Below are 21,958 nucleotides of genomic sequence, written 5' to 3' on the forward strand. Positions count from 1 at the left end.
CTGTAGCGTTAGAATAGATAAGGAACATTACATGAAAGAGCAGCAATAATAAAAATATAAATGGTCTATAAACTAATATTAATGATAATACTAGTACTTCGCAGACACAGAAAAAGGTAAACAACACAGATGCAGGCCGCAATAATGAGTAAATTGGCAGTAGACATTCTGAGCGCTAGGCATCCGCTAGGCAAAAAATAACTAATAGAAATGTCTAAGAAATGGGAAAAACGCACTAGGAAAATGGGTACTAAATGGCCAGAGGAGGAAACATTTGATGTCTCAGTGTGTGAGGAAATGGAAACTATAATAAAAAAACACATAAAGCAAAGGACACAGGAAAGAAATTGAAAATATAAACGAGCTAGAGAAAGCAAGGTGATGAAAATGTTCAAAGTAAAAGGAGAGGGATTGCTGAAAAGTATAAAGACAGCTAGAGGAATGTTGAAGAAAGACAATGAAAAGTCAGACAGGAAGATGGTGGAGCTTTACAGAACCTCCACCATACATCAATGGACAAATTCTGATGGTGTCTGGAACAGTGGAAATGAAGGGAGAAGTGGGATTGGAAAAAAGAGAGGGATGTTTCCTCTACACTTTCTTTAGAGAAAAGAAAGGACTTGAAAAAACACACAACTGATGAACAGAGACTTACAAAACTAGAAAAAAAACATTCAGAGAAAACTGACTCAGCTTCAGCTGGAAGAAAGGAATCCAGGCTCCAGTGACAACACCTCTGCCAGAAGTAGGGACAATGGCTGCAGTCTTGTCGTGGAAATTTCCTGTATTTACCAAATCATGAGAGCAAACCACACACACAAGTCAGAGTTAGTTATCACAAAGTCCATCTTTAATTATATGAGCTCCATCACAACCCTGTGACTCTCAGATCAATTCAGTGTCTATCAATGAATTCTCTGAGAGTCCCTTACACATTGCAACTGAGATCCTTTATAGCAAAGACACACATAGCCAGACAGCATTGGCATAATTTATCGTTCATGTTATGTTCTTTTCTCAAACTCAGAACCATAAACCAATCCTCCATATCAACAGGCATATATCAAATCCATCCTATCTTGACAAGATCACAGAGACACATTGACTGGCACACAGACATTGTGGAGCCAAGAGATACACGCTTGACCTCTCCCCTCTCTCCGACCCAAATAACTTAGTCTTGACAGAGAACAGATACTGCAACCCCGCCACAGTATTATACAAACACATTCTGATGAGAAGTAACTTACAAACATATGATGAATATAAAACATCTTACCTATGTTACCAACTAATTCTGATTATTCCCCAACAGTCTCTCCAGGAGACTTTTTTACTTTACCTTTATTTTACATTTATTTATACTATACTATTTAACTATGATCCCCAATCAGAGACAACGATAAACAGCTGCCTCTGATTGGGAACCATACCAGGCCAACATAGAAATAGAAAAACTAGAGTACCCACCTTAGTCACAACCCGACCTAACCAACTTAGAGAATAAAACTCTCTCTAAGGTCAGGGCGTGACAAAGGTACTACACCTCTGTGCTAAAGGTGTCCCTACAGACCCTGGTTCGATTCCAAGCTGTATCACACCTGGCCGTGATTGGAAGTTCCCATACAGCCCCAATACAGCCCCCATACAGCCCCCATACAGCCCCCATACAGCCCCAATACAGCCCCCATACAGCCCCCATACAGCCCCCATACAGCCCCCATACAGCCCCCATACAGCCCCCATACAGCCCCCATACAGCCCCCATACAGCCCCCATACAGCCCCCATACAGCCCCCATACAGCCCCCATACAGCCCCAATACAGCCCCCATACAGCCCCCATACAGCCCCCATACAGCCCCCATACAGCCCCCATACAGCCCCCATACAGCCCCCATACAGCCCCCATACAGCCCCCATACAGCCCCCATACAGCCCCCATACAGCCCCCATACAGCCCCAATACAGCCCCCATACAGCCCCCATACAGCCCCCATACAGCCCCCATACAGTCCCCATACAGCCCCCATACAGTCCCCATACAGCCCCAATACAGAGCCCCCCATGTGACAAATACAGCCCCCATACAGTCCCCATACAGCCCCCATACAGCCCCCATACAGCCCCCATACAGCCCCAATACAGCCCCCATACAGCCCCCATACAGCCCCCATACAGCCCCCCATACAGCCCATGTTGTGTTTACAGAGAGTGGAATGCACTATCATGGGAATTTAATGTAAGAATCAATGATGATTAACTTGTATCAACCATTAGCTGCTTTGAAGTGATCGTTTGATCATGGATTTCCCAACGTGCCTCTTTAAAAACAATGACATGTTATTGTTCTCAGAAAGCAGTCCTGAGCCAGACTTTCCTGACTCCATGGACTATACGCAGTACACTGACTAGTTTTTCATGCAAATGTTTTTACTTGAGAAATACTGCACCCAACATCTTAGCTAGGTGTACGATTTTGGCCGCAAAAAAGTATAAATTAATTACAGATTTCTTTATGCACCTTAGAGTAATTCAGATTATTTTGAGGAAGTCACTATTTTGAGGAAGTGGCTATGATGCTACGGTGACTCAGGAGGGACAAACAACAGAACCTGCCAGGGTATTCAGGCATGGCCTTTAGCATTTCTTAATTAGCTTTGGTGGAAAAACGAGGTGAAATAAGGAAGTACGTTCGTCCATTAAATATTTGAATAGTGTGTTAGTGCTTGGTTGGAATGAAAGCCTCCAGTACCTCCATCCACCCTCCAACCAGAGCCCCACCCATCCGCCCTCCAACCAGACCACATTTCATGACCCTAATCCTTCCCGCCCCGTGGATATAACCACAGAAGGTATTTTTCTTTACTGTCTACAATCTAGTCTTACTCGCCCTATAGACTATTCACCTCTCCTCTCTTGGCACTAACAATGGATTCAAACTGAGCAAATAAGAAATGGATCTCTGTCTTTGTTGTTGAGTGTTCCAAATCCTTTTTGCCTTGAATTAGTCCTTTTAAAAGGGTTTTCTTGATAAGCCCTTGTTGTTAGAAGGAATTGTACTTGTAAAGTTCCATTGGCACCCATGAATAAAAGCGACTGTGAATCTGAGGTAGTTCCTGTCAAACTGCATTCTTGTGGTACTTAGGTAATGGATGAGTTTCACCAGACAGGAGGTCACTTTCACTTTCAGTGTCTGCAGCCTTTAAATGGCCTGCTGCTTGGTGATTTTACCAAATTGTTTTGCAGAGAATCCTTGACTGTCAGCGAAACTACGAGTATTTGTGAGTATCAAGCCTGACGTTAATCTGACTTCTGATTTCCAAACCCACAGGTATTCAAACTCTTCGCTGGTTGACCTAATCCTGACAAATTGGCTCCCATAAATAATTGGCCTGTGGTGTCTTTACAAATGATCTCAGCGACCACTTTCCTATTGTTTGTACTAAAGATACCAAACGGAATAACTTTGATCGTTGTAGATTTATGAAAAGGTTAATCATATTTTTGCCCCCAGGTGTTCCTTCGTGATCGGTATTCTTCAGAGTTTCTCTATATCAGTTGCATTCATCACACTGATTTGGTTGTAGAATTGTTCTCATGTTCTCACGACACACACCAATAGCACTGACAAACCTGTATAAACCTGGACATTGATTTTTTGAATCAGGCATGTTAGTGCTGGACTACAATACAAGCTTGTAGAACCAGTCACTACTGGACTGGATCAAGAGATCCCTGCATTAGAATTGTGGTGGTGTCTTAACAAACTATTTACTATTTATTATTGTTACAGATCATTATTAGAAGTAAAATGGTTTATAATGACAAAATGTGTTGTATTTCGCTATTGACATGATAAGGAATAGCATCATAGAGGTAAAATAAGTATTCATGATGATGAACTTGGATCAACCATTTGCTTTTAAGTGATCTTGTGAAGCCACTTGACCATGGACTCCCCAATGTGCCTCGTTAAAAACGCTGACGGAGAGCTTTGCGTAGAACCAGAGGCCATCGACTACCTGATGGGACTGAAACAGAAAGTTGTGGTTGTGTCTGTGGTCGGGCTGTATCGCACCGGAAAGTCCTACCTCATGAACAAGCTGGCTCAGAAGAGAAGTGGTGAGAGACAAATATATCTTACTTTACAAACAGGTTTGGACATCATCTGTGCCTCAGTCTTTTTTGGTAACACTGTACATTAAGTTTATCCTACTACTCTGAAACTACACAGTAATAACTGTAGAAACAGAGTAGGACAGGGATTCTTGCAACTCGTACAATATTTGTGTTGCAGGAAGGCAATATCTGGGCGTAACCTCTTAGATTTAACGGCAAAATGTTGATTTCCACCAAATTAGACATACGCAAAAGTAACTGCGATTCATATGTAATTAGATGATTCTGACATGCCGAAACTTGGTATATTTGTAAAGAAAATATCTGGGAGATTATGAGGAAAGTATCAGAAGATAGACAGGAGTTACATAGCTCAGAATACACAAGATCAAGCACACACAAAAATAATGGTTTATTTTGTATTTTGAAAGTCATCTTTCATTGGCAAGCTTTAAGTGAATGATTGATTCCCAGAGCTGGAAACACATCAGAAGGCGTCCACATCATCTGAACAATATCAGAAAAAAAATGGGATTGATAGACCTAACAACTAGAAATGGGATTGATAGACCTAACAACTAGAAATGGGATTGATAGACCTAACAACTAGAAATGGGATTGATAGACCTAACAACTAGAAATGGGATTGATAGACCTAACAACTAGAAATGGGATTGATAGACCTAACAACTAGAAATGGGATTGATAGACCTAACAACTAGAAACGGGATTGATAGACCTAACAACTAGAAATGGGATTGATAGACCTAACAACTAGAAATGGGATTGATAGACCTAACAACTAGAAATGGGATTGATAGACCTAACAACTAGAAATGGGATTGATAGACCTAACAACTAGAAATGGGATTGATAGACCTAACAACTAGAAATGGGATTGATAGACCTAGACCTAACAACTAGAAATGGGATTGATAGACCTAACAACTAGAAATGGGATTGATAGACCTAACAACTAGAAATGGGATTGATAGACCTAACAACTAGAAATGGGATTGATAGACCTAACAACTAGAAATGGGATTGATAGACCTAACAACTAGAAACTAGAAATGGGATTGATAGACCTAACAACTAGAAATGGGATTGATAGACCTAACAACTAGAAATGGGATTGATAGACCTAACAACTAGAAATGGGATTGATAGACCTAACAACTAGAAATGGGATTGATAGACCTAACAACTAGAAATGGGATTGATAGACCTAACAACTAGAAATGGGATTGTTAGACCTAACAACTAGAAATGGGATTGATAGACCTAACAACTAGAAATGGGATTGATAGACCTAACAACTAGAAATGGGATTGATAGACCTAACAAGAAATGGGATTGATAGACCTAACAACTAGAAATGGGATTGATAGACCTAACAACTAGAAATGGGATTGATAGACCTAACAACTAGAAATGGGATTGATAGACCTAACAACTAGAAATGGGATTGATAGACCTAACAACTAGAAATGGGATTGTTAGACCTAACAACTAGAAATGGGATAGACCTAACAACTAGAAATGGGATTGATAGACCTAACAACTAAGAAACTAGAAATGGGATTGATAGACCTAACAACTAGAAATGGGATTGATAGACCTAACAACTAGAAATGGGATTGATAGACCTAACAACTAGAAATGGGATTGATAGACCTAACAACTAGAAATGGGATTGATAGACCTAACAACTAGAAATGGGATTGATAGACCTAACAACTAGAAATGGGATTGATAGACCTAACAACTAGAAATGGGATTGATAGACCTAACAACTAGAAATGGGATTGATAGACCTAACAACTAGAAATGGGATTGATAGACCTAACAACTAGAAATGGGATTGATAGACCTAACAACTAGAAATGGGATTGATAGACCTAACAACTAGAAACGGGATTGATAGACCTAACAACTAGAAATGGGATTGATAGACCTAACAACTAGAAATGGGATTGATAGACCTAACAACTAGAAATGGGATTGATAGACCTAACAACTAGAAATGGGATTGATAGACCTAACAACTAGAAATGGGATTGATAGACCTAACAACTAGAAATGGGATTGATAGACCTAACAACTAGAAATGGGATTGATAGACCTAACAACTAGAAATGGGATTGATAGACCTAACAACTAGAAATGGGATTGATAGACCTAGAAATGGGATTGATAACAACTAGAAATGGGATTGATAGACCTAACAACTAGAAATGGGATTGATAGACCTAACAACTAGAAATGGGATTGATAGACCTAACAACTAGAAATGGGATTGATAGACCTAACAACTAGAAATGGGATTGATAGACCTAACAACTAGAAATGGGATTGATAGACCTAACAACTAGAAATGGGATTGATAGACCTAACAACTAGAAATGGGCAGGTGTTTTAGTAAGTGGTGTCAGGTGTGGTCACGGGACGTTTCCAAAGTGGCAGATGTCTGTAAATGTGATCATTCCAGTGCTATTATATATCTGTAATCCCTAAATGCTGTTTGTTCAATATAAAAACACAATTTCTACCATATATATATATTTTTTAACAAGGGAAGTCAGTTAATGTTACCGATGTGAAATGGATAGCAAGTTAGTGGGGTGCGTGCTAATAGCGTTTCAATCATTGATATCACTCGTTCTGAGAATATGGGTAACGATGCTTCGGTGGGAGGCTGTTGTCTAGGTGTGCAGAGGGTCCCTGGTTCGAGCCCAGGTAGGGGCTAGGAGAGGAACGGAAGCAATACTGTTACCTTAACAACAAATTCTTATTTACAACAACGGCATACCAGGGAATAGTGTTCAGGGGCAGAACCTCACTCAAACTGTGGTGGTATTATGGGGTATTCAGGGTACATTCAAGTGCCCTTTCAACCTTTCAAAATTGTCTGAATGTGGTATTTGCACTGCTTTTGCACTCTGGATGTGCCTATATTGTTCACTATTAAAACTACATTTCTACAACACCAACCTCTCTCAAACGTTGTGGTGGTGTCAGGGGATATCCAAATGGCTTTTCAACCTCTCCAAAGTGCCTCTCCAAAGGGCCTGCATGTTTAGCCTAGGCATATCCAATGTATTGGCCCCACATACAAACTAACTGTTCACAAAAACAATATAAAAGCAACAGATATAGTGTACATTAAAGAATATATCAACATGTCTTATCAAACACATACTTGGTTACACGTGTCCATCATCAAAGAAAAAGTGCAAAACTAAACAACTATTTACAAAATGGCGTCCGTGTTTGTTTTACATCCCAAGTGTAAATGATAAGATTTAAATTTCACCGTAGCTTGTGCATGTCGTCTTTGAAGGAGGCCCTCTCTGCCAGGAAACAAAATGAGAACTGGAATTTCAGACAGAAGATCTGGCATTTCACCCTTTTTTCCTGTCTGTGTTTAGTGAAATGCTTGCAGTTTTTCGTTTTGTCTTTTGTCTTTTGTGTTGGGTAGTGTCACTCACTTTGAGAGGTGGTGGGGGGTCTTTGTTGAAGGAATTTAATTCCTCTGTTTTAATTCCCAATTAAAATTAAACACTCTGTCAATTCATAAGAATTTGTAGGACCCTTATTTTATAGGAATGGACAGAGCCCCGGTCTTAAAGTCAAGTAACAGCCTTTATTCAAGAGAGTACTGAGTACACACACATTTTACCACAGGTTATAAACTGAAAATGACGTCAGCGTTTTCGAAATGTTCCGTCTCTTCTTGACACTGGTAGAAAGGCTCTATAGCTTTCAAGCCTTCCCTCCTCGCCTAGAGCCAAGGTCAGTCAGTGTAGATAAGCATTCTAGTCAGTTTGGAGATATAGTTCATTCATTTGTACCAAGGAACAGACCGTCATTGTTCTAAACTCTTGACCACATTCACACACACATTATTTTCAGTACTGGGATTAAGAAAGAAAACTCATACATATACAGTAACATTTAGTATTCTGATTAGTATATATACAGTAACATAATAGTATTCTGATTAGTACATCCTGATTGAAATGTATACATAATTAGTCATTATAGATAAAAATTCCCTTAACAGTGTTGTGATGGTTGAGAGGTTGCTATGGCACCCCAATTCAGTAATTCCCCACACCAGCTGTTATCGGAAGGCCAGCTGGGAGAGAGGTGTTTGACTTTTTGTGTTGGCCATTTGCTTGTGGACAATGAAAGCATTTAATATAGCAATGTAAACAAAGTGGTAAAAAAAAGGCTTATACCACTTCCTGGTCTTGTGGAGAACCTGGTAGTAGCCTATCAGAGCATCAGATAGGTTGACACGCCCCCATGCTGGCATTGCAGTCCTCCACAGAAACAGGAATGGGGACATTCTTCCTTTTCACCCTCCTTGAGACATGGTTGTTGTTGAATGCCTTATGCTGTGTGGTGAGCATGTTAACTTCCCTAGTGTCCTTCCATTTCACAAAAAGCAGCTTGTTGGGGAGGGGTGGCTCGCAAATGTCATCATCCAAATACTCTGCATCCTCCACTCTGTAGTGAATCAAATAAAGGGATATATTGTTGTTAGACACACAGAATTACAGTTGACTAAATTTACAAAACAACATTACCGTAAAGTTAAAACACCAAGCCTGAATTTTATCTGTACAGTGACTCATATAGAAGGCGTGAAGCACAAACAATGCAAACAAATAAGCAATGGTCATGAGAGTTTAGTGGTCCTCTCCAATGGCCATGAGAGTTTAGTGGTCCTCTCCAATGACCATGAGAGTTTAGTGGTCCTCTCCAATGGCCATGAGAGTTTAGTGGTCCTCTCCAATGGCCATGAGAGTTTAGTGGTCCTCTCCATGAGAGTTTAGTGGTCCTCTCCCATGAGAGTTTAGTGGTCCTCTCCAATGGCCATGAGAGTTTAGTGGTCTCTCCAATGGCCATGAGAGTTGAGTGGTCCTCTCCAATGGCCATGAGAGTTTAGTGGTCCTCTCCAATGGCCATGAGAGTTTAGTGGTCCTCTCCAATGGCCATGAGAGTTTAGTGGTCCTCTCCAATGGCCATGAGAGTTTAGTGGTCCTCTCCAATGGCCATGAGAGTTTAGTGGCCTCTCCAATGGCCATGAGAGTTTAGTGGTCCTCTCCAATGGCCATGAGAGTTTAGTGGCCTCTCCAATGGCCATGAGAGTTTAGTGGTCCTCTCCAATGGCCATGAGAGTTTAGTGGCCTCTCCAATGGCCATGAGAGTTTAGTGGTCCTCTCCAATGGCCATGAGAGTTTAGTGGCCTCTCCAATGGCCATGAGAGTTTAGTGGTCCTCTCCAATGGCCATGAGAGTTTAGTGGCCTTTCCAATGGCCATGAGAGTTTAGTGGCCTCTCCAATGGTCATGAGAGTTTAGTGGTCCTCTCCAATGGCCATGAGAGTTTAGTGGCCTTTCCAATGGCCATGAGAGTTTAGTGACCTCTCCAATGGTCATGAGAGTTTAGTGGTCCTCTCCAATGACCATGAGAGTATTGTGGCCTCTCCAATGGCCATGAGAGTTTAGTGGTCCTCTCCAATGGCCATGAGAGTTTAGTGGTCCTCTCCAATGGCCATGAGAGTTTAGTGGTCCTCTCCAATGGCCATGAGAGTCTCTCCAATTGAGAGTTTAGTGGTCCTCTCCAATGGCCATGAGAGTTTAGTGGTCCTCTCCAATGGCCATGAGAGTTTAGTGGTCCTCTCCAATGGCCATGAGAGTTTAGTGGTCCTCTCCAATGGTCATGAGAGTTTAGTGGTCCTCTCCAATGGCCAATGGTCCTCTCCAATCATGAGAGTTTAGTGGTCCTCTCCAATGGCCATGAGAGTTGAGTGGTCCTCTCCAATGGCCATGAGAGTTTAGTGGTCCTCTCCAATGGTCATGAGAGTTTTTCCAATGGTCATGATGGTCATTAGTGGTCCTCTCCAATGGCCATGAGAGTTTAGTGGTCCTCAATGGTCAATGGTCATGAGAGTTTAGTGGTCCTCTCCAATGGCCATGAGAGTTTAGTGGCCTCTCCAATGGCCATGGCCAGAGTTTAGTGGTCCTCTCCAATGGCCATGAGAGTTTAGTGGCCTCTCCAATGGCCATGAGAGTTTAGTGGTCCTCTCCAATGGTCATGAGAGTTTAGTGGCCTCTCCAATGGTCATGAGAGTTTAGTGGTCCTCTCCAATGGCCATGAGAGTTTAGTGGTCCTCTCCAATGGTCATGAGAGTTTAGTGGTCCTCTCCAATGGTCATGAGAGTTTATGGTGGTCCTCTCCAATGGTCCTCCTCCAATGGCCATGAGAGTTTAGTGGTCCTCTCCAATGGCCATGAGAGTTTAGTGGCCTCTCCAATGGCCATGAGAGTTCATGAGAGTTTAGTGGTCCTCTCAATGGCCAATGGTCAATGGAGAGTTTAGTGGTCCTCTCCAATGGTCATGAGAGTTTAGTGGTCCTCTCCAATGGCCATGAGAGTTTAGTGGCCTCTCCAATGGCCATGAGTTTTGGTCCTCTCCAATGGTCATGAGAGTTTAGTTTTCCAATGGTCATGAGAGTTTACCTGCATTGTTTGCTGTTTGGGGTTTTAGGCTGGGTTTCTGTACAGCACTTTGAGATATCAGCTGATGTACGAAGGGCTATATAAATAAATTTGATTTTGATTTGATTTGATGAGAGTTCAGTGGTCCTCTCCAATGGTCATGAGAGTTTTGTGGTCCTCTCCAATGGTCATGAGAGTTTAGTGGTCCTCTCCAATGGCCATGAGAGTTTAGTGGCCTCTCCAATGGCCATGAGAGTTTAGTGGTCCTCTCCAATGGCCATGAGAGTTTAGTGGCCTCTCCAATGGTCATGAGAGTTTAGTGGTCCTCTCCAATGGTCATGAGAGTTTAGTGGCCTTTGCAATGGTCATGAGAGTTTAGTGGTCCTCTCCAATGGTCATGAGAGTTTAGTGGTCCTCTCCAATGGTCATGAGAGTTTAGTGGTCCTCTCCAATGGCCATGAGAGTTTAGTGGTCCTCTCCAATGGTCATGAGAGTTTAGTGGTCCTCTCCAATGGTCATGACAGTTTAGTGGTCCTCTCCAATGGTCATGAGAGTTTAGTGGCCTTTCCAATGGTCATGAGAGTTTAGTGGTCCTCTCCAATGGCTATGAGAGTATAGTGGCCTCTCCAATGGCCATGAGAGTTTAGTGGTCCTCTCCAATGGCCATGAGAGTTTAGTGGCCTTTCCAATGGCCATGAGAGTTTAGTGGCCTCTCCAATGGTCATGAGAGTTTAGTGGTCCTCTCCAATGGCCATGAGAGTTTAGTGGTCCTCAATCCATGAGAGTTTAGTGGTCTCCAATGGCCATGAGTTTAGTGGCCTCTCCAATGGCCATGAGAGTTTAGTGGTCCTCTCCAATGGCCATGAGAGTTTAGTGGCCTCTCCAATGGCCATGAGAGTTTAGTGGTCCTCTCCAATGGTCATGAGAGTTTAGTGGCCTTTCCAATGGTCATGAGAGTTTAGTGGTCCTCTCCAATGGTCATGAGAGTTTAGTGGTCCTCTCCAATGGTCATGAGAGTTTTGTGGTCCTCTCCAATGGCCATGAGAGTTTAGTGGCCTCTCCAATGGCCATGAGAGTTCAGTGGTCCTCTCCAATGGTCAGGAGAGTTTTGTGGTCCTCTCCAATGGCCATGAGAGTTTAGTGGCCTCTCCAATGGCCATGAGAGTTTAGTGGCCTCTCCAATGGCCATGAGAGTTTAGTGGTCCTCTCCAATGGTCATGAGAGTTTAGTGGCCTTTCCAATGGTCATGAGAGTTTAGTGGTCCTCTCCAATGGTCATGAGAGTTTAGTGGTCCTCTCCAATGGTCATGAGAGTTTTGTGGTCCTCTCCAATGGCCATGAGAGTTTAGTGGCCTCTCCAATGGCCATGAGAGTTTAGTGGCCTCTCCAATGGCCATGAGAGTTTAGTGGTCCTCTCCAATGGTCATGAGAGTTTAGTGGCCTTTCCAATGGTCATGAGAGTTTAGTGGTCCTCTCCAATGGTCATGAGAGTTTAGTGGTCCTCTCCAATGGTCATGAGAGTTTAGTGGTCCTCTCCAATGGCCATGAGAGTTTAGTGGTCCTCTCCAATGGTCATGAGAGTTTAGTGGTCCTCTCCAATGGTCATGAGAGTTTAGTGGCCTTTCCAATGGTCATGAGAGTTTAGTGGTTCTCTCCAATGTCTATGAGAGTATAGTGGCCTCTCCAATGGCCATGAGAGTTTAGTGGTCCTCTCCAATGGCCATGAGAGTTTAGTGGCCTTTCCAATGGCCATGAGAGTTTAGTGGTCCTCTCCAATGGCCATGAGAGTTCAGTGGTCCTCTCCAATGGTCATGAGAGTTTAGTGGTCCTCTCCAATGGTCATGAGAGTTTAGTGGTCCTCTCCAATGGCCATGAGAGTTTAGTGGCCTCTCCAATGGCCATGAGAGTTCAGTGGTCCTCTCCAATGGTCATGAGAGTTTTGTGGTCCTCTCCAATGGTCATGAGAGTTTAGTGGTCCTCTCCAATGGCCATGAGAGTTTAGTGGCCTCTCCAATGGCCATGAGAGTTTAGTGGTCCTCTCCAATGGCCATGAGAGTTTAGTGGCCTCTCCAATGGCCATGAGAGTTTAGTGGTCCTCTCCAATGGTCATGAGAGTTTAGTGGCCTTTGCAATGGTCATGAGAGTTTAGTGGTCCTATCCAATGGTCATGAGAGTTTAGTGGTCCTCTCCAATGGTCATGAGAGTTTAGTGGTCCTCTCCAATGGCCATGAGAGTTTAGTGGTCCTCTCCAATGGTCATGAGAGTTTAGTGGTCCTCTCCAATGGTCATGAGAGTTTAGTGGTCCTCTCCAATGGTCATGAGAGTTTAGTGGCCTTTCCAATGGTCATGAGAGTTTAGTGGTCCTCTCCAATGGCCATGAGAGTTTAGTGGCCTTTCCAATGGCCATGAGAGTTTAGTGGCCTCTCCAATGGTCATGAGAGTTTTGTGGTCCTCTCCAATGGCCATGAGAGTTTAGTGGCCTCTCCAATGGCCATGAGAGTTCAGTGGTCCTCTCCAATGGTCATGAGAGTTTTGTGGTCCTCTCCAATGGCCAGAGTTTTAGTGGTCCTCTCCAATGGCCTCTCCAATGGCCATGAGAGTTTAGTGGTCCTCTCCAATGGTCTCCAATGGCCTCCAATGGCCATGAGAGTTTAGTGGCCTCTCCAATGGCCATGAGAGTTTAGTGGTCCTCTCCAATGGTCATGAGAGTTTAGTGGTGGCCAATGGCCATGAGTTTAGTTTCCAATGGTCATGAGAGTTTAGTGGTCCTCTCCAATGGTCATGAGAGTTTAGTGGTCCTCTCCAATGGTCATGAGAGTTTCCAATGGTCATGGTCCTCTCCAATGGCCATGAGAGTTTAGTGGCCTCTCCAATGGCCATGAGAGTTTAGTGGTCCTCTCCAATGGCCATGAGAGTTTAGTGGTCCTCTCCAATGGTCATGAGAGTTTAGTGGTGGCCATGAGAGTTTAGTTTCCAATGGTCATGAGAGTTTAGTGGTCCTCTCCAATGGTCATGAGAGTTTAGTGGTCCTCTCCAATGGTCATGAGAGTTTAGTGGTCCTCTCCAATGGCCATGAGAGTTTAGTGGCCTCTCCAATGGCCATGAGAGTTTAGTGGTCCTCTCCAATGGTCATGAGAGTTTAGTGGCCTTTCCAATGGTCATGAGAGTTTAGTGGTCCTCTCCAATGGTCATGAGAGTTTAGTGGTCCTCTCCAATGGTCATGAGAGTTTAGTGGTCCTCTCCAATGGCCATGAGAGTTTAGTGGCCTCTCCAATGGCCATGCGAGTTTAGTGGCCTTTCCAATGGCCATGAGAGTTTAGTGGCCTTTCCAATGGTCATGAGAGTTTAGTGGCCTCTGCAAAGTAACAATGATGACATTTAGAACAGTAAACAGTGAACTAATATGAAATAATAGACAATAACTACTTTGGAATTGTATAACATTGACATTTCTTGTTACATAGGCCTAAGAAAACTAAATCCAAAGCACAAAGGGCAGACAATGTACTAAAAACAAAATACATATACTAAATAAGCTACAGTATATCACAAAAGTGAGTACACCCTCACATTTTTGTAAATATTTGAGTATATATTTTCATGTGACAACACTGAAGAAATGACACTTTGCTACAATGTAAAGTAGTGAGTGTACAGCTTGTATAACAGTGTAAATTTGTTGTCCCCTCAAAATAACTCAACACACAGCCATTAATGTCAAAACACTGTTATACAAGCTGTACACTCACTACTTTACATTGTAGCAAAGTGTCATTTCTTCAGTGTTGTCACATGAAAAGATATACTCAAATATTTAAAGAAATGTGAGGGTGTACTCACTTTTGTGATATACTGTATATGAAGTACAAAATAAAGTATAGTGTATATATATATATATATATACATATATATATATATATATATATATATATATATATATATATATATATATACACATATATATACACTATACTTTATTTTCATATATAGATGAGTCATGAAAATAAAAATGATATTTCCCTTTCCTTTGAGAAAGAAAAATAAATAAACAAAAAATCACCATGGTTACAATCATGATCTCCATCTCCCTTAATTAAACAAAATAAATACCTCACTCTGAACCCCAAACATATTTGCTAGATTCATGATAGGAACGTGAATTTAAAACATGATCTTGTTTTATTGGAATTTGAAGCTGTTGTTGGTAAAGAATGAAATTTGCTGGCTTCCGAAGTTACTTTCTCAACTTTGAAACCCTTTTTAATAAAGACAAAAAACAAACAGAAACATTTTCTCCTGTCTCCAAATTTTTGCTGGTTTCTGTTGTCTGCAAAGGTTGTTACATTGTAACTACATAGTAATTAGAAATGTAAGGGGGTTGGTTTTAAAAAGGAAGACACATCTCAGTTGAATTTCATTGAATTGTACAACTGACTAGGTTGAGTTTTAGATTATTTTGTGCCCAATGGAAATTAATGGTAAATAATGCATTGTGTCACTTTGGAGTCACTTTTATTGAAAGTGTTTTAAAAACATATACTATTCTTATTTACAACAAAAGTGTAACGGCGTTCGTCTGTCGAAGGAGAGTCGGACCAAAATGCAGCGTGGTTAGTTCGATACATGTTTAATATAGAAAAAACACGAACAATACAAAAACAACAAACGGAACGTGAAAACCTATTACAGCCTATCTGGTGACAACTAACACAGAGACAGGAACAATCACCCACAAAACACACAGTGAAACCCAGGCTACCTAAATATGGTTCCCAATCAGAGACAACGAGAATCACCTGACTCACCTGACTCTGATTGAGAACCGCCTCAGGCAGCCAAGCCTATGCTAGACACCCCTACTCAGCCACAATCCCAATGCCTACTAAAACCCCAATACGACAACACAATAAACCCATGTCACAACTTGGCCTGACCAAATAACTAAAGAAAACACAAAATACTAAGACCAAGGCGTGACAAAAAGTGACTCGAATATGACAATACGTATTTACCATTTATTTCCAAGTTAATTTTGTCCCAATACTTTTTGTCGCCTAAAATGGGGCAACTATCTGCCCCTCCCCCCTAGCTCTGGTCTGGAGTAGTTCTGGTACACACTAACTAACTCTGGTCTAGGGCTTTGCTAGTAGCTAGCTAGTTCTGGTCTGCACTAACTAACTCTGGTATAGGGCTTTGCTAGTAGTTAGCTAGTTCTGGTCTGCAGTAGTTCTGGTCCACACTAACTAACTCTGGTCTTGGGCTTTGCTAGTAGCTAGCTAGTTCTCGTCTGCACTAACTAACTCTGGCCTAGGGCTTTGCTAGTAGTTAGCTAGTTCTGGTCTGCACTAACTAACTCTGGTCTAGGGCTTTGCTAGTGGTTAGCTAGTTCTGGTCTGCACTAACTAACTCTGGTCTAGGGCTTTGCTAGTGGTTAGCTAGTTCTGGTCTGCAGTAGTTCTCGTCCGTATTAACTAACTCTGGTCAAAGGCGTAGCTAGTAGTTAGCTAGTTCTGGTCCATACTAACTAACTCTGGTCTAAGGTGTAGCTAGTAGTTAGCTAGTTCTGGTCCATACTAACTAACTCTGGTCTAAGGCGTAGCTAGTAACTAGCTAGTTCTGGTCTGCAGTAGCTCTGGTCCGTACTAACTAACTCTGGTCTAAGATGTAGCTAGTAACTAGCTAGTTCTGGTCTGCAGTAGTTCTGGTCCGTACTAACTAAATCTGGTCTAAGGTGTAGCTAGTAGTTAGCTAGTTCTGGTCCATACTAACTAACTCTGGTCTAAGGCATAGCTAGTAGTTAGCTAGTTCTGGTCCATACCAACTAACTCTGGTCTAAGGTGTAGCTAGTAGCTAGCTAGTTCTGGTCTGCAGTAGCTCTGGTCCGTACTAACTAACTCTGGTCTAAGGCATAGCTAGTAGTTAGCTAGTTCTGGTCCATACTAACTAACTCTGGTCTAAGGAGTAGCTAGTAGTTAGCTAGTTCTGGTCCATACTAACTAACTCTGGTCTAAGTCGTAGCTAGTAGCTAGCTAGTTCTGGTCTGCAGTAGCTCTGATCCAGCTCTGTAACAGTGTTATAGTCTGGTTTAATATTTATACTGTAAATGTCCTCATCAATCTCTCTTGATTTAGGTTTTGCCCTTGGAGCCACCATCCAGTCTAAGACTAAGGGCATCTGGATGTGGTGTGTCCCTCATCCTGAAAAAACAGACCACACTCTGGTGCTGCTGGATACAGAGGGACTGGGGGACGTGGAGAAGGTGGGGGGGTCAAAGTTCAATCTCTTTACAATCCACATTACATATTCATATTCCATTTACCAACAAAGCACAATGAACACATACTGTATCTGCACCCTCATCATTTAAACAAGATGATTACTTCGTCAGAGATCGGATACATGTTGTGTTTCAGGGGGATTCTAAGAATGATGCCTGGATCTTCTCGCTGGCCATTCTGTTAAGCAGTACTCTGGTCTACAACAGTCGAGGGACCATCGACAATGATGCTGTGGAGAAGCTTCAGTATCCTTTCAGGTCCAAATGTGGCTCAATTCTTGTGGACATAATCTGTTGTGGTATTTCATATGATAGTTTGCTTGTTTGTTAGGCTTTTGAAAGTAATCTCAGCCATATTAGTGAAAGCCTAGCTAATTGTGATGGACATTTTCATGAATTCGTATGTATATTTTTAACATGATTTAATTGTAGGCTAGACCTAATCATTGATATGGTAGAGCATTTAAATGTTCATAATGTGCCAACCAAATATGTTCCATTTTATATGCTTTATGCAAGTTGCATATGTCGTGTTTATCAGTACTACGTAGTAATTTATTTCTCTGGGAACTGTAAAGTGCTTGAGAAATCTCAGGATGCCGGTTCCGGGATTGATTCTTAGCTTCAGTGAACATGAAGAGCTGATGTAAAGCAAAGTCGGTGACATTCAAACAAATGACGTTACTGTGTCAGTTGAAGTCTAAACTGAAAATTACTTGTTTTGTTTGTTTGTTTGTAATTTCCCTGAAATTCAAGTCCCTGTACAGAAACTGTGCATGACATTGACATGAGCTTTGGGAAATGCTGTATCAATCCTCAACCGGTCCTAAAGATATGTGAACGAGCTGACAGAGATGATCAAGGTGAAGTCTTCCACTGTCGATGAGGAGGAAGGAGAGGGCACACAGTTTGCGCAGTTCTTTCCTAATTTTGTGTGGACCGTCAGAGATTTCACTCTACAGCTCGAGATAGACTGCAGAGAAATCACTCCAGACCAGTATCTGGAGAATTCCCTGCAACTCAAGAAAGGTGATATTGATTAATATAAACCAGGTAGTTTGAGACCAAGATGCTGATTGGCTCAAACAGCATTCCAGCTGTGTGTATATCAGACAATATACCACGGTATGATGCAAAGTGTAATGTTATGACTATAACTACTGTTCCCTGAAGAAGTACAACATACTATGGAGATTCACACTCTCGTGACTTCGGTTGAAGGATTTACAATCACGCCTGACAAGGCCAATGAAATCCTGGGACTGGGAGAGATTCTTCCACCACTCTTGACAACTGTTTGTCTGAACGTGGAGATGGATACTTTTCATCTGACTCATATGTGGGAGACACAACAGCTTTTACACCCGTGAACACTGTGGAACTCAGCTGAAAAACCTGTGTTCATGTGCCAAGGTTTACAAAATCCTGGTGAGCTCTGGGTACACCGGCTCCCGCGATCAGTGACAAGCCTAATTAAAAATTCACCTAGTGAAAAAGCCTTGTCATGGAGGTTACCCTACCGACCAGTCATAGATACTGACAAAATACCTTGTAACATATCTGGGAATGGGACAGACAGCTCATTTGGGGGCTCAAAGGGGGGAACATTAATAAACATAGACAAGCTTCCAGCATACGTAATGTTTCCATGAGACTGTATAACCTGCGGGAAGCAAAAGGGGCTATGGCAAGGTAGGCTAGCTCGCATCTTTGACCGAAGCAGTCTATTTAGAATAACCAAGCGACTTTAAGCTACATATTCTTAACAAGAGAGCTACCCCAGCAACTCCACCATGGGCAGGTAGCAATAGCTATGCTGTGCTTGTTTAGCCCAGTCTCAAAAGTCCAGGTAGGAACGGTTTACTGGGGTGGGACCGGACCGTTCATCAACATGTCTGGGAAGAGAGGCAGACACAGGCAGCAGGGGGTACCCACTGAATCTGTCCGCCCTCTCTCTTCAAGTTGCCTCACCCTAACTGGCAACAGAGCACACAGGAGCCGCCCTCTCTCTTCGGGTAGCCTCATCCTAACTGGCAACAGAGCACACAGGAGCCGCCCTCTCTCTTCTGGTAGCCCCACCCTAACTGGCAACAGAGCACACAGGAGCCGCCCTCTCTCTTCGGGTAGCCTCATCCTAACTGGCAACAGAGCACACAGGAGCCGCCCTCTCTCTTCTGGTAGCCCCACCCTAACTGGCAACAGAGCACACAGGAGCCGCCCTCTCTCTTCGGGTAGCCTCACCCTAACTGGCAACAGAGCACACAGGAGCCGCCCTCTCTCTTCTGGTAGCCCCACCCTAACTGGCAACAGAGCACACAGGAGCCGCCCTCTCTCTTCGGGTAGCCTCACCCTAACTGGCAACAGAGCACACAGGAGCCGCCCCTCTCTTCAGGTAGCCTCTCTAACTCAGGGTAGCCTCTAACTGGCAACAGAGCACACAGGACTTCCTAACTGGCAACAACAGAGCACACAGGAGCCGGGTTGAGTCCCACAATCACACCGGTGTGATTTATTACCTTCAGCCCATTTTAAACATTGTGTGTTTCTGCATTATATGTATTTTTTTGCATCGTATTCATGTATTCCTTCTGTATCCGCCAATACCAACCACTAACCTGTGTGATCAATGGGGGCTGAGCTAGAGAGGAGTCTGTGTGACAAGGGCAGATCCCAAAAACGGTTCTTCTCACAAAAAAACGTCTGTAAAGTCCGAACAGTTTGAAGTACAGATTATTATGACCCTAATATGAAAAGCTGAGACACTCACAAATAAACACGTAGGCTACACAAGAGTCTTTAGAAGGTAAGGAGTGCTTCTACGTAGAAAATCATAGGACATCCCAGAACATAGTGTCTATAATACTGTAATAAGATCACATAGTTGCTGTCACAAACTCCAAACTCCACACAGTTATCAATGAGTAGATATTAATTATTATTATTATTGAACAAACAATTCCTGGATTTATAGCATTTTTATGAATTCATATTTGATCAGGTTTCTGTTAAGGTGGACCATATTTTTATTTATTTATTTTTATTTAATTAATGTTTTTACATTTGAAATTAAACTCACGAATGCAATTGTTTATGTCAAATTGTTCTGTTCTCCTTGTAACCCTGATTGTCCTGAAAAGAGCATGGGAAAACACTTAACACTCAAGTAATAGTAGCCTAGTAATGCGTATGTTATGTGAGGCTAAATATAAGAGCAAGCAGATGAATGAAATATCGTCGGTCGATGACGTTTAAGATGAGGGAGGACACATTTTTTTTTTCATGAACATGGCCTTATTTCTATTACAAGCATATTGGATGACTGTCATTCATATTCCATTCACCCAGTTTAATAAATCTTCTTCTGGATCGGTGTCCTTTCCATGGGACGGTTGAGCTAACGTAGGCTAATGCGATTAGCATGAGGTTGAGCTAACGTAGGCTAATGCGATTAGCATGAGGTTGAGCTAACGTAGGCTAATGCGATTAGCATGAGGTTGAGCTAACGTAGGCTAATGCGATTAGCATGAGGTTGAGCTAATGTAGGCTAATGCGATTAGCATGAGGTTGAGCTAACGTAGGCTAATGCGATTAGCATGAGGTTGAGCTAACGTAGGCTAATGCCATTAGCATGAGGTTGAGCTAACGTAGGCTAATGCGATTAGCATGAGGTTGAGCTAACGTAGGCTAATGCGATTAGCATGAGGTTGAGCTAACGTAGGCTAATGCGATTAGCATGAGGTTGAGCTAACGTAGGCTAATGCGATTAGCATGAGGTTGAGCTAACGTAGGCTAATGCGATTAGCATGAGGTTGTAAGTAACAAGAACATTTCCCAGGAGACATATCTCATATTGGCAGATAGCTTAAGAAATGTTTTTCAACAGAATCGGTGGAATTAATATAATAAGCCCTGATCACACGCAAACACTGTTCACTTTCATAGCAGCTACATACTAGTGATACATACAGCTACAAACAGCATGATCATTTTGCTCATTATAAATATATATAATTCCTTCTCACGTCTACACGCTCGACTCCTCTCACCTTTTTTCCCTTCACTTGTAGACTTCAGTGCACAACACATCAGCTGTCTGTGACCAGGCCTAAACAAAAATCAAAGCCAAACCTTCATATCATAACCGCTAACTACTACACACAGTCTATATCATTATCATTATCGCCATATTAGCTAACGGCATAGTCAACATAGCTAATAGAAGTATAGAAGTAAGATCTTACTAAACCCGCTACATTAATGCAGTTACAGTTAACAGTCAGCAAGCAGTTTAGCAGTTAAACCGGTGGGCCCTGGCGACAATTAATTAGTAAAACCAAAATCTTACCTTGGAAGAGTTCCAGTGTTGGATAGACATTCAGCTGGGTAACATGGCATCCCTCTCTGTTTTAGCCAGTTGTTTGAGTATGCTAAACTAGCTAGCTGCATTCACTAGCTAAGTAAAAGTGGAAAAAATACAACGAAATATACACTCTCTCTATCGCTTCTCCTTCATTTTTAAAGAAATTAATTTGTTAAAAACTGTTAAACTATTGTCTTTCTATTTGAGTCAATTAATCACCACACTTTATACACTGTAGTGCTAGCTAGCTGTAGCTTATGCTATCAGTACTAGATTAATTCTCTGATCCTTTGATTGGGTTGACACCATGTCAGTTCATGCTGGAAGAGCTCTGATAGGTTGGAGGAGAAAGGACATATTATTGAGACGTACCCAAGATCTGCATGTACTATAAAATCCAGTAATGTCAATGTTATCTTTCAGGTACTAGTAAAAAGATCAGTGACTACAACCTCCCGCGAGAGTGCATCCGGAACTTCTTCCCCTCACGCAAGTGTTTTGTGTTCCCTTCCCCTACAACTCCTGACAACATGCAACGACTGGACTCCATGGACGAGGCTGAGCTTTCTGAACGCTTCAGAGAAGTCGCAGATACTTTCTGCCTCTTCATTTTCCAGGAGAGCCGTGTGAAGACTGTTATAGGGGGACACACATTGACTGGAGAGAGTGAGTCAGACATCCACCTACAGTG

At 42.3% G+C, this 21,958-nt stretch overlaps 1 protein-coding gene across 4 annotated transcripts in view; it reads left to right on the forward strand.

Annotated features, from left to right (window-relative positions):
• The first annotated feature begins 3,147 nt into the window (after positions 1-3,147).
• LOC118374008 (guanylate-binding protein 1-like) overlaps positions 3,148-21,958 on the forward strand; it is a 145,539-nt gene continuing 126,728 nt past the window's right edge. For 3 of the 4 annotated variants that reach the window (XM_052523051.1, XM_052523052.1, XM_052523050.1), the window contains exons 1-6: positions 3,148-3,283; positions 3,930-4,124; positions 16,762-16,889; positions 17,044-17,153; positions 17,740-17,936; positions 21,691-21,933. In XM_052523051.1, the coding sequence (XP_052379011.1) occupies positions 3,953-4,124; positions 16,762-16,889; positions 17,044-17,153; positions 17,740-17,936; positions 21,691-21,933 (850 nt within the window). In that variant the 5' untranslated portion in view covers positions 3,148-3,283; positions 3,930-3,952. The remainder of the gene's footprint in view (positions 3,284-3,929; positions 4,125-16,761; positions 16,890-17,043; positions 17,154-17,739; positions 17,937-21,690; positions 21,934-21,958) is intronic. The other variant, XM_052523053.1, reaches the window with a different exon arrangement.

This window comes from Oncorhynchus keta, chromosome 7 (genome assembly GCF_023373465.1).
Source record: "Oncorhynchus keta strain PuntledgeMale-10-30-2019 chromosome 7, Oket_V2, whole genome shotgun sequence".
In the NCBI taxonomy this organism is placed as follows: Eukaryota; Metazoa; Chordata; class Actinopteri; order Salmoniformes; family Salmonidae; genus Oncorhynchus; species Oncorhynchus keta.